The sequence below is a fragment of the Myxocyprinus asiaticus genome, chromosome 6 (genome assembly GCF_019703515.2).
Source record: "Myxocyprinus asiaticus isolate MX2 ecotype Aquarium Trade chromosome 6, UBuf_Myxa_2, whole genome shotgun sequence".
Classification (NCBI taxonomy): Eukaryota; Metazoa; Chordata; class Actinopteri; order Cypriniformes; family Catostomidae; genus Myxocyprinus; species Myxocyprinus asiaticus.
Window position 1 is genome coordinate 39,504,408 of NC_059349.1, and position 13,014 is coordinate 39,517,421.

The following is a 13,014-nucleotide window of genomic DNA, read 5'->3' on the forward strand; positions in this document are numbered from 1 at the left end:
CAACTGGGATTCATCCTCCGCCACCCAGATTGAGGCGAATCACTACGCGACCATGAGGACTTAAAAGCGCACTGGGAATTGGGCATTCCAGATTGGGTAAAAAAGGGGACAAAATCCCCCACCCCACCAAAATAATAAAATAAATAAATAAATAAACCTTCTGCAAATTGTCATTTGAACATTTCGCTTTATGCTAAGGTAAAATGCTGTTTCTAGCCATTTAACACTAGCCATTTAATCATATTTTATATCAAGAAAATCCATGTAAGATCATAATTTTTGATCTTTGATATGACAAAAATCTTACACTTGATGAGCATTTTTGTATTGTAAAAATATCTAAAAATAAAACAAGATTAGTTTGCTTTAACTGGTTTTAGAAGCAACCCTGCATAAGATATTTAGGCTTTTTTCTCAGAAAATGTATTTTTAACATGTGTATTTTTTCTTACTGTACTGGCAGATGTTTTATATTCAAAACGAGAAAAAAATCTACCAGTGCTGAAGAAGTAATCCAAAATATTTAGATTACTTTTCTGACCTTGAGTAATCTAATGGAATAGGTTACAAATTACATTTTACAGCAAGTATTCTGTAATCTGTAGTGGAATACATTTTAAAAGTGACCCTCCTAACCCTGGCCACAAGACATAACAATATGTGTGTTAGCATGATTTTAGTGCGATAAAATTGCTTACTAACCTTTTGTGTGTAAAGTTATTGCCAATTTTACAACTTCGTTACCATGATGATGTAATGTCAACAAACCCTAAAATGACTGTAAAAATGACGATTTAAACAACTTTACAGCTAAACAAGTTTTAATAGAATAATTAATATAAGTGCTTTTATTAAATTACAATCTTCACATTTCTGCCTTTAAACTCTCCAAATATTGGCCCCATTCACTTCCATTGTAAGTGCACCACTGTAACCTCAAAATTTTTTTTTTTAAGAAACAGAGGGACGAGTCAAAATAATTGTGGAAATCATTATTGTGCCACAAATGCAGATTGAGCCTAACTTGTATTGAACCCGGAATATTCCTTCAATTATGAAATGTCTAAAAAATGTGTCTCTCTATATAAAATAAATGAATCAAATTATAGCATTAGAGGCCGTTCAGACTGAACCGTATTTCCCTTTAAAATATCTAAAAGGTTGACTCCAGCCAGGTCTCCTAAGCAACCAAATTGGCCTGGTTGCTAGGGAGGGTAGAGTCACATGGAGTAAACTCCTCCTGGTCGCTATAATGTGGTTCTGGCTCTCGGTGGGGCGCGTGGTGAATTGTGCATGGATGCTTTAGAGAATAGCTTTAGAGAATAGCAAGCCTCCACGCGATAAAATGCGCGGATTGACGGTCTCAGACGCGGAGGGAAATGATATTTGTTCTCCGCCACCGGATTGAGGCGAGTCACTACGCCACCACGAGGACTTCGAGCGCATTGATAATTGGGCATTCCAAATTGGGGAGGAAAAAAAATCTAAAAAGGTTAGATTTTTTTCTAACTAGACACGGCGTTTAAAAAAAAAGAGCGAGACGCGGCGCAACGGTAAAAGTCTAGATGGACGCAGTAATGCAGTCGGTGTGAACAGCCCCTCATCTTCGAGTCCGCTTTGCTGGAGTTCGTCACGCGTCATCCAGGGCTTTCGATGGCGCTGTAGCTCCTCAATCTTCACATCCCTTACGTATATTGTACATGAAGCAGAACACTGCCGCTTGTGATTAATCTCAAACATGGCTCTGTCTAGTGTGTTGAGGAGTGAGTCCGCGGATTTCTGTGATCGCTTTAGCCGGCCTTTCGCGCACGATTGCGGTCTTAATCAAACGAATCTGGGCTTCGGAGCCGCTCTGGGAGACAGTCTGAACTTCGCCGTGACACCGCTGGGTGAAGAGGAAGAACCGGAGAGAAAAATCGAGTTCCTTCACGGCACGACCACCTTAGCATTCAAAGTGAGTTCATTTAGCCAGCAGCTGTTAGCATCTGGCCAGTTTGAAACCGATGTAGTCATCATTAACATTCGTAAGTCCTCAGCATAACATTTATAATACACCTGAAGCGAGTGTCTTTTCCAAAATGCACCTGATGATTATACGGTGTGTGTAATTAATAGAATAGAGGCTGAATGTTAAACTGACTAGAGCGGGAGCCAGTTAGATACTCCCAGTTGCCAAGTAGCCCAGTGTATTCTTATTAAACTGGTTTATTTGACTTGGTTAGCACTTTTGGAGTTTTACTTTAGCATGAAAGGTGGAATGGTACGTTGAATTTGTTTATAACACCTGCAGCAGTTAGTTTCAGTCATAATAACAGCAATCAACCACACGTGTCACCAAAACAGACATTTTAATCTTGTAAATAGTATTGCTAAGTCTATATGAAAGTTGAAATGGGGGCTCATTACAGTATGAATTCATACAGACTGACTCCCGCTTTTCTCCAGTATGTTGTCAAAGCTCAGAGACAGTCATAATGACACAGCACCAAATATGCTTTTTCATTGTGGCCTACATTGGTCATCCATTGTGAAAGTCTTAGTGGTTCATAAGTACTTTTTGTGATTTCTTCTTGTTGTAATGATCTTTGAAGACAAAAATGTCACATTTAATGCAGGTTCACTAAGCTTAAAAGTCAAGTAGCTGAACTAAACTGAGTTTGGACTTCTGGCAAAGATTTACAGTGTATCTACAGTTGAAGTCAGAAGTTTACATACACTTAGGTTGAAGTCATTAAAACTCATTTTTTAACCACTCCACAGATTTAATATTAGCAAACTATAGTTTTGGCAAGTCGTTTAGGACATCTATTTTGTGCATGGCATGAGTATGTTTTCCAACAATTGTTTACAGACAGATTATTTCACTTTTAATGGACTATATCACAATTCCAGTGTGTCAGAAGTTTACATACACTAAGTTAACTGTGCCTTTAAGCAGCTTGGAAAATTCCAGAAAATGATGTCAAGCCTTTAGGCAATTGGCCAATTAGCTTCTGATAGGAGGTGTACTGAATTGGAGGTGTGCCTGTGGATGTATTTTAAGGCCTACCTTCAAACTCAGTGCCTCTTTGTTTGACATCATGGGAAAATCAAAATAAATCAGCCAAGACCTCAGAAAAAAAAATTGTGGACCTTCACAAGTCTGGTTCATGCTTGGCAGCAATTTCCAAATGCCTGAAGGCACCACATTCATCTGTACAAACAATAGTACGCAAGTATAAACACCATGGGACCACGCAACCAAAAATCCAAAATGCATCCGAATGATTTCCATCAACAATTTATGGACATAAGAGCAGTATACCCACAACATATCCCAATATACACAGATGGATCTAAATCTGGAAATAAAGTGGCAGCAGCTTTTGCAACAAACCAACTGTGTCAGGGTATCCGCATTCCTGACCAAAGTTCAGTTTTCACTGCAGAGGCAAACGCTCTACTACTGGCACTAAAGTTTATTGAGACTGCTCCACAACATTTGTTTTTAATAATAACTGATTCAAAATCATGTCTTGAAGCACTGGAAGCTACTAAAACTGATCACCCAACAATCGTGAAGATTTTAATCAAACTGTCATCTCTTGAAGCAAAGAGTTTTAATATTATTTTCTGCTGGGTACCTGGACACTCAGGAATCTCCGGTAATGAACAAGCAGACAGAGCTGCCAGGGAAGCACTATCTACTGAACCAGTAAAATGCCCTGTATCTTCCACAGATCTGAAACCAACTCTGAATGTATATATCAAAAACAAATGGCAGTCGGAGTGGGATCAATGTTTAAACAACAAATTACGAGAAATAAATCTTGTTGTTGGAACAAGATATGTGTTCCCTTTTAATAATCGCTGGGATCAAGTCATTTATACACGATGCCGGATAGGACATACAAGACTCACACACCAATTTTTACTATCAGGATACAATTCACCAAAGTGCTCATCTTGTCAGAACCCACTATCCATTAAACATATTTTACTGGACTGTCATACCTCTACACATCTGAGGAACCTGTATTATTCAGTTGATTCTTTTGAAAAGGTTTTTAATCAAGTGAATCCAAATTTAGTTTTAAGGTTTTTAGGAAAAATGAATCTAAACACCTCATTTAACTTATTTAACTATTTTAAATAACTAAACCTGGTTCCTGCCATGAATATAGCCATAGAAGCTGGCATGGCGTAAAAAAATGAAAGAAACAAACAAACAAACCATGCAACCATGCAGACATCATACCGCTCAGGAAAGAGATGCATTCTGTCTCCTAGAGATGAATGTAGTTTGGTGCGAAAAGTGCAAATCAATCCCAGAACAACAGCAAAATGTTTTCACATCAACAGGTTTTAAATGTGAAAAATCTGGCTTTGCCTTTCATTTAATATATTCAAAGGCACAATACATATTTACGTGTGTCGTAGCACATAACTGCATTTGACAAATTATACGCAAGTCAGTGTTAGCCTATTAGTCAGAAAGCAAACAGACTGATACTTTATAACATTAAAGGGATAGTTCACCCAAAAATTAAACTTCACATTTTCTCGCATGACTTTCTTCTGCTGAACAAAAACAAAGATTTTTAGAAAAATATCTCTGCTCTGTAGACCCATACAATGCAAGTGAATGGTGGCCAGAACTTTGAAGGTCTAAAAAGCACATAAAGGCAGCATAATGTAATCCATATGACTCCAGTGGTTTAATTCATGTCTTCAGAAGCGATATGATAGGTGAGGGTAAGAAACGGATCAATATTTAAGTCGTATTTTTTACTATAAATCTCCACTTTCACTTTCACATTCTTATGTTTTTGGTGATTCACTATCTACTAGGAGTAAAAAGACTGAAATATTGATATTTTCTTTAGTAGTGTCTATCCACGATCAATAAATTATATCAGCATTTGTATCAAATATATGAGTTTCACACACATAACATTCTTCTCATCTCTCAGTTTCAGCATGGAGTCATTGTGGCTGTGGATTCCAGAGCGACAGCGGGCTCCTACATCGCTTCGCAGACGGTGAAGAAGGTGATTGAGATCAACCCTTACCTGCTAGGCACCATGGCAGGAGGTGCTGCAGATTGCAGCTTCTGGGAGCGCCTGCTGGCCAGGCAGTGCCGCATCTATGAGCTGCGCAACAAAGAGCGCATTTCAGTAGCGGCTGCATCCAAGCTCCTGGCTAACATGGTGTATCAGTACAAAGGCATGGGCCTCAGTATGGGGACAATGGTATGCGGCTGGGACAAGAGAGGGCCAGGTAAATATCACATACGTATTTTATTGTAATGTCTCGTTGATTACAACTTGATCAGACAATGTTTTGGTTATTTGTAAACATCAAAAGCATGAACATTAAACTTTGACATGTGTTTGTGTTAAAAATCTGTATAATTATGTATATTACAACTAAACAGAAATTATTATATAATGTCTTCTCAGCATTTTAGGCTAGTCGCATACAAATTGTTGCATCCAGTCACACTTTACATTCGTTTTCATGTTACAGTGTAATTACACAAGTAACCTAATACATAGGAACATGTTTTTAATATGTAACTTTTTTTGTGAAACAGTCAGAACACGGCAATGCTTAGAGTTACCGCAAACATCCTCAATGTTAAACTAATAGATGTTTAAGGGTTATTTCACTCATAAATTAAACATCTGTTGCCATTTACTCACCCTCATGTCATTCCAAGCTGTATGACTTTCTTATGTGGAACTTACAAGGAGATGTTGGGCAGAATGTGGGGCACTGATAGCCCCAGTCAACATTCACTTTTATTGTATGGGTAAATGATGCAATGAAAGTGAATGGTGACTGGGGCTGTCAGTGCCCCACATTCTGCCTAACATCTAAGTTCCACGTAAGAAAGTCTTTTCTACCTAAAGTCTCCTTTTGAGTTCCACTGAAGAAAGTCAAACATGAGGGTGAGTAAAAGATGAATTTCATTTTTGGGTGAACTATTGCTTTAATAGATCCACAGCTATTCATACATCCAGCCTTTTGGGTATTATTCAAATGTTTTAGTTGTTATAGTCTGATGTATCGTCCAGGCCAGTAAATATGCAGACTAAACGTTGTTTAAAATAATTGTTGATTTAATTTTAACAATTTTCAATGTACTAAACTTTCAATTTACTGTCATTATATTGTGTTTAAAATAGGCTATATATATATATATATATATATATATATATATATATATATATATATATATATATATATACTCACTGAGCACTTTATTAGAAACACTATGGTCCTAATGAAGTGCCCGGCATGGTCTTCTGCTGTTGTAGCCCATCTGCCTCAAGGTTCAATGTTTTGTGCATTCAGAGATGCTATTCTTCTCACTACAATTGTATAGAGTGTTTATCTGAGTAACCGTAGCCTTTCTGTCAGCTCGAACCAGTCTGGCCATTCTCTGTTGACCTCTCTTATCAACATGGCGTTTCCGTCCGCAGAACTGCCACTCGCTGGATTTTTTTTGTTTTTTGCACAATTCTGAGGAAATTCTAGAGACTGTTGTGTGTGAAAATCCCAGGAGATCAGCAGTTACAGAAAAACTCAAACCAGCCCATCTGGCACCAACAATCATGCCACGGTCCAAATCACTGAGATCACATTTTTTCCCCATTCTGATGGTTGATGTGAACATTAACTTAAGCTCCTGACCTGTATCTGCATGATTTTATGCACTGCTGCCACACGATTGGCTGATTAGATAATCGCATGTATGATTGTTGGTGCCAGATGGGCTGGTTTCAGTATTTCTGTAAGTGCTGATCTCCTGGGATTTTCATGCACAACAGTCTCTAGAGTTTCCTCAGAATGGTGCCAAAAACAAAAAACATCCAGTGAGTGGCAGTTCTGTGGACGGAAATGCCTTGTTGATGAGAGAGCTCAACAGAGAATGGCCAGACTGGTTCAAACTGACAAAGTCTACGGTAACTCGGATAACCACTCTGTACAATTGTGGTAAGAAGAATATCATCTCAGAATGCTATTCTGAGATGCGGGTTGGCACTGTTTTGGTGGCACGAGGGGGACCTACACAATATTAGGCAGGTGGTTTTAATGTTGTGGCTGATCAGTGTATATATAGTGTGTGTGTGTGTATATAATATATATATATATATACATACATACATACTATATATACATACTGCAGCATCATATCAGCCTTGAAAAAACATTGTTGACCACTAGTGTTTAGCTATATAAAATTGTCCAGTGAGCAGTGGGACTGAGCATTATGATGAAACCACATTTTTCATAATTGTCTTTACAACAATATATGTTTTTAATTGAAGCAGTTAATTCCGTTTGTGCTTCCATCAAAAGTGTCAAGCAGAAACATAGCAGTAATCTGCAATGTGAAAGATTGTCTGAGGGGGTCCAGAATTTGCCATTCCTGTTTTGAATGATTACTGCAGTTGGCATGGGGACAAATTATGCGATTTATTTTCTTTGCTGATTTGACCCAGGCTTTCTGCTGAAATAGCTTTGTAAAAATAGCTCTATCACCATAATTTTCTGCCAATCTCCAGCAGTAGTCGGAATCTTATTTTAATATGCAGCGTCGTAACTTTGTTTCAGAGATGAATCACAAACTGCACATTAACGGACTCGCAAGACCTTGGCTTTTTGATTGATGTCCATTTTTGTTAATTGGACAATGCGTGCAGGTTTCTAAGAGGCTTTTAATCTAATGCTCTTAATGGTGAGCTCTGCTGATTTTCAGTTCATTTTGTATCTTCCCAACATGAGGAGTGCAAACCTGAAAACTGAGATATACAAAGATAAATTGCTGCTGTTAAATTTGGTTTGTAACCACAAGCAATCATTGAAAGACGGCGTTGTATTGCCTGTTACCACCAGATGGCGACAGTGCAATTACTCTCTTTGGTAGTGCTACATCCTTCAATTTCAGACACTGGGGTGCTGTAACTGGCTCTACATCACAGCTGATGTGTTTAAAGAGGCCCTGCACAGTGACACAGTAATGGGAAATCAATATTCCCTTGACTGTGGGCCAGGAGGGAGCAACGCTATGATGGACGCGGCTCTCAGCCAGGGCAATCGGGTCGCATGCAAAATCCTATCAGCTCGATCAACTGGGGTTTACAGACAGAGGGACGCAGGCTATTGTGACCTCAAAAAACAACCTTTGCTTAGTAGGCTTACAAAATGACATGGTAAATCTTACAATCGGTTTGCAAGAAATGATTTCTGTTAGTTCAATAGCAGAATTGGCTGTTACAAAGCAGTGTGATTCAATAGAGAGGTAAAGATTGTGCAAATCAAATCAGTCTTGATTAAAACAAGCACATTTATGGCCTTAACGATGTCTGGCACATTTATATCCGTAATTGTCTGTTTGCTGTGAAGAATACATTTTATAAAGAACTGGGAGGATCTAACAAAGACGGTGATGATAAAATGTAGTACGCCACTGATGTTGAGGAGACTGCAGATGCCTTAGAGTTTTAGTCCTTGTATTATCAGTGCTGTTGTATGAATGTGGTTGTCATTGCTGGTTTTGAACTAATTCGATGATGAGTTTATGTGCCCTGTTAGTCAAGTATTTTAAGAAGTGTTTTGGATCTCAGTTGCTGATACCCCTTTTCCACTGACACAGTACTGGTGTCGGAGCCCAATCTGGCCCCATGCTATGCGTTTCCAGCAAAGAAATAGAGGTCAGAGCTGGAAAAATTGGCACTGCACTGCTGGTCTTGAACCAGGAATCAGTAATATCAGAGGCTAGGATAATGTCCGCACTAAGTATAGTTTTTAAAACTCATTACAAAACTAGGTGGTAGATTGTTCCCCATTATAATCAACAAATTTGTGCACCCTTCAAGCCATACAGAATTTGTGTGCTGATACCGATATCCAATTATTTAGAACAACATCTGCTGATACCTTTAGTTTGGTGGTTCTGCTTTTTTATGCTACCTTGTTTCAAATCATTGACAATTAATGACACAACTTAGACAAATGTAAAAAATAACTTTAAAAATGAAAATTATCTAATTGTTTACTCACCCTCAACAGGACATAAAGTCAGTATAAAAGTAACCCACAAGACTCCAGTGGTTAAATCCATATCTTCTGAAGCGATTCAGTTGGTTGTGGGTGAGAACAGACCAAAATATAACTCTTCTTCACTGTACATCTTGAAAGCAGTCTCCTTGGCGATCATGATTTCAAGCACGATTACACTTCAAGCTCACGCCATCTAGTGCTCCGCACATGCGCCAAGCACTAGGAAGTGTATTTGAGCTCGAAATCATGAACAGGATGTACAGTGAAAAAGTTACATTTTGTTCTGTTCTCACCCAAAAGTTCTAGTCACCATTCACTTGCATTTTATGAACCTACAGAGCTGAGATATTCTTCTAAAAATCTTTGTTTGTGTTCTGCAGAAGAAAGAATGTCATACACATCTGGGATGGCATGAGTGAGTAAATGATGAGAGAATTTTCATTTTTGGGTGAACTTTTCCTTTAACTGAGAGAGTTGACTGCACAGACTCACGAGCACCAGCACCATGTGGGTGCAAAAGGGCTATGGATTTCCTATGATCTCTAGGCTATGCCTTTCATTGCGTATCAACGTAATTTTTTTTTTTTTTAATAAATTATGAAAAGTTCCACCGGCTGGCTGCGCACCTACTATGAACGTGTAGACAACTTCTGTGTTGCCAAGAACTGCAAATGTCAGCAGCAGAGTTGGGCTACCAACTTTAAGACATACAATGCTGGCTCATTCAACTGATGTGGACTGGCAATGTCTGTACACAGAGTTGCTTTGCTTTCTGAGCAGCTGCTCTTATCAGTGGCACTCTTAACCAACCATAGCTATGTGACAATCACCAGAGCAGTCAGCCAATAACTTTTCCTTTTCTTCCCTGTTCTGTAGTTGCCATTTATATATGCATGCAGACAGTCACACTTTAAGCCTGCAATGTCTCAAAGCCTGTCACCTTTGTGATAGAGTGTGAGGCGCCATGCTGTCGTAACATTCCGAAATCGCTCCTGCTCCGCCGCCTCGGCTTTATGAGGTCTCACAAATTCAAGTGGCTCTTTTGTTTCCTTTTCTGCGTCACTTTACTTCCCCACCCTTTTCCGTGCATTTCTATTAAGTCCTCTCTTTGGGATGCAGGTAGCTTGCATAGAAAAACGATCCCAGGTGTTGTGTGTAAAAATTCTCAGTGTGCTCAAGTACCCTCACACTCCGCTCCTAATGAGAACTGGTGCCTTGCGGATGAAAGAGACGTCCTTTTGCATTTTTAACCTGTTTTTAGTCATCGCACTTGGCTCTACAAAATGACTATTGGGTCGAGCTAACGATGCGCTCAGAGGGTACAGTTTGCCTGCCGAAAGTGATTATGGGTTCTGAACCTCGCTTCTGAAACTGTATTTTATACGCTGTCCTTAAAATGCCTCTAAGCCAATTTGGAGTGCTTGAACTTTTCTTAAAGTTTCCAAAGGAATCACAAAAGGAATGTTTCATGTTTTTTGTAGAGGCTGTTAGAAGTAGGGCTGGGTATTGATACAGATTTAGAACGAAACACAAAAACGAACAACATTCAGTTTGTTTGGATAATGTGAACGCTGTTTTCCAAACTCAGGTGTGCACCTGCAAACCGCACCCGGGTCCACTTGAAACGGAGGTCTGGGGTACGGTTCATGTGAACTCCAGTACAGTTTGCTGCTGATATGAATGCAATCGTACCAAATTGCGGAAGTGAACCGCTTGTGATGACGTATAATTTGCGCCTTTGCAGGCTCCTGGTCGCAATTATTATGGTATAATACATTTCTCCTACCTGTTTGTGTCCAAATACACCGCCTTCAGAGAGCAGCTGACATTCTTTACAACTCACGGAAGACAAAAGCTAATATTCATCACAACATTGCACATTCAATGCATCTGCATTACACAAGTGTTTTTCTGTTTGTCAAGAGACAAACTTTAATACTTCACTTAACACAGTGACGTCTTTGAGTTGTAACCTAGATACAGTGATAAACAGCTGCCGCTTGTACTCACCTTAACGACGTGTTCAGACCCAAATAATATGATGTGAACAGTGACCAGCGAGGGCAACGGGAGGGGGTGGAAACTAACTCCGGTTCGGTCCAAGCAATTGAACCAAGTGTGAAAGCACCCTAAGAATCAATATCAGGATTGTTCAAATAAAGATTGCATTAATCCATTTTTTTTTTTTACCCAGCCCTAACTGGGAGTAATGTTCATGTGAGTTGGTTTTGGACGTCCCACTCGCTGATTAATATTTCATTTGTAGCCTGGAGCACAGATGGGTCCTAGTCACCATTACTGGGCTTTACTCATGTTAGGAGTGTGTTTCCTCATACCACAGCCAGTAGAACACACTCTTGAGCTTGCCTTGGCCAGAAAAAGTGATTCGTTTCTAGACAGTTTCTAGACAGACAGTGACCCACCAGTTCACTGAGTTTGATCCATGTCATCCATCATGTTTGGGTGAGAGGTCAGGTCCTCAGGTATAGATCAATAATTAATTTAGGTGTTTTTGGAGCGATCAATAGCACCTTGAGCGGCGTTTCAGGACAGGGCAGATGCTGTGTTTGCCTATGCGTGGTCAGCAGCTTATACTTAGCTTGCCTTAATATTGGCAAGGTATAACAGTTCTCACTCTTTTACTTTTCCTTTCTTACGGACATTTGGCAGAAAAAAATAATTAATAGACTGTTTCCCATGATTCCCATTTCTCGTATGTATCCGCAGAGAAGGATTTGACCTTGCATTTTTTGGAAACATTATTTATAACCTTATGTTCATAACTTTACATTGATCTTCTGAATTCTCTCTTAAGGGTTCTGCTTTTTCAGTCCTTTCAACTTTCTTGGAGGCGCCTGCCTTTCCTTTTTTAACACAGCAGGGCATAAAGCATTACTGATGCTCTCTCTCTCCCTCTATCCTTCTGTCTTTCCTCTGATCACAGGGCTGTACTACGTGGACTCTGAAGGCAACCGCGTGTGTGGAGACCTGTTCGCTGTGGGCTCGGGCTCCATGTATGCCTATGGTGTTGTTGACAGTGGCCTTCGCAATGACCTGACCATAGAGGAGGCCTGTGACCTGGGCCGCCGTGCCATCTACCAAGCCACCTACCGTGATGCCTACAGCGGAGGTCAAGTCAACCTCTACCGCATCCACAGCGAGGGTTGGGAGAGGGTCTCTCAGGAAGATGTTCTTCAACTTCACCAGAAGTACCAGAGCGAGAAAGCATAAAGGGATGGGTTGAGGATAAAGAATGAATGGGATGGGGTAAGAGTAGAGCGGGATCAAAGGCACTTCTGGTAACTGAATGGAATAAAATCAGCAGAATAACTTTCTTGTGGGAGTTAATACCAAATCTTTTTGTCAGAGCTGGTACGTTTGTACATGAAAACATGAGCAAAACTGTCTTTTTCCCTCTCACCCTTTTTCTTTCCCCTCTCTCTTTCAGTGGCGAAGTAAGATCAGTTTCCATTATTTGTCTCACGCATGTTATTGGTTGAATTTCAGCCAGTGTCATTAGTATTACAATCCCAGCCATTGATCTTCAATTCCAGGTGTTGTTTGTGATTAAAGAATAAGGGGGCGCTGTGTCCCAGTGGAAAACATGACAAGCCAAAACTCCAGTTGGCCTGCTCTCGCTGAGTGGGAGTGGGCTTCTGTTCTTCTCATGTATTCACACATTACCACAGTTTCTAAACCTACTCTCAATAAACCTTGGATTTGTTTTTGCTATCTATGTGATTTGTTCGTTTCTTGATCCTGAAGTATCGGGTGATAAGTGCGTTCACACATGTATGGTGTATATGTGCTCAGATGGCTTTTTTTTTAATACTACTACTATTCTTTATGGGATTCTTTTTGGGTGTCTTTCCCATTTGTCATCATCAGCATAAGAATTTTGTCTTTTTCAGTTTCGCCTGAGGCTTTGAATTGAGTGTCTTATTTTCCTCCCTCTTATTGCCC

General features: G+C 39.7%; 1 protein-coding gene across 1 annotated transcript; it reads left to right on the top strand.

Moving 5' to 3' along the window:
• Positions 1 to 1,695: 1,695 nt before the first annotated feature.
• Positions 1,696 to 12,787, top strand: LOC127442335 (proteasome subunit beta type-5-like). The gene is made up of 3 exons (XM_051700292.1): positions 1,696 to 1,954; positions 4,953 to 5,259; positions 11,996 to 12,787. Exons 1-3 carry the CDS (start codon positions 1,739 to 1,741, stop codon positions 12,280 to 12,282), a joined length of 810 nt encoding a protein of 269 aa, XP_051556252.1. The 5' UTR covers positions 1,696 to 1,738; the 3' UTR covers positions 12,283 to 12,787.
• Positions 12,788 to 13,014: the final 227 nt, after the last annotated feature.

What these genes read in the sequence shown, in the direction of transcription:
- LOC127442335 (XM_051700292.1), top strand. Translation starts at nt 1,739, where the DNA reads ATGGCTCTGTCTAGTGTGTTGAGGAGTGAGTCCGCGGATTTCTGTGAT. An exon ending in CGACCACCTTAGCATTCAAA is followed by an intron (nt 1,955 to 4,952) that starts GTGAGTTCATTT and finishes CTCATCTCTCAG; the next exon opens with TTTCAGCATGGAGTCATTGT. An exon ending in CTGGGACAAGAGAGGGCCAG is followed by an intron (nt 5,260 to 11,995) that starts GTAAATATCACA and finishes CTCTGATCACAG; the next exon opens with GGCTGTACTACGTGGACTCT.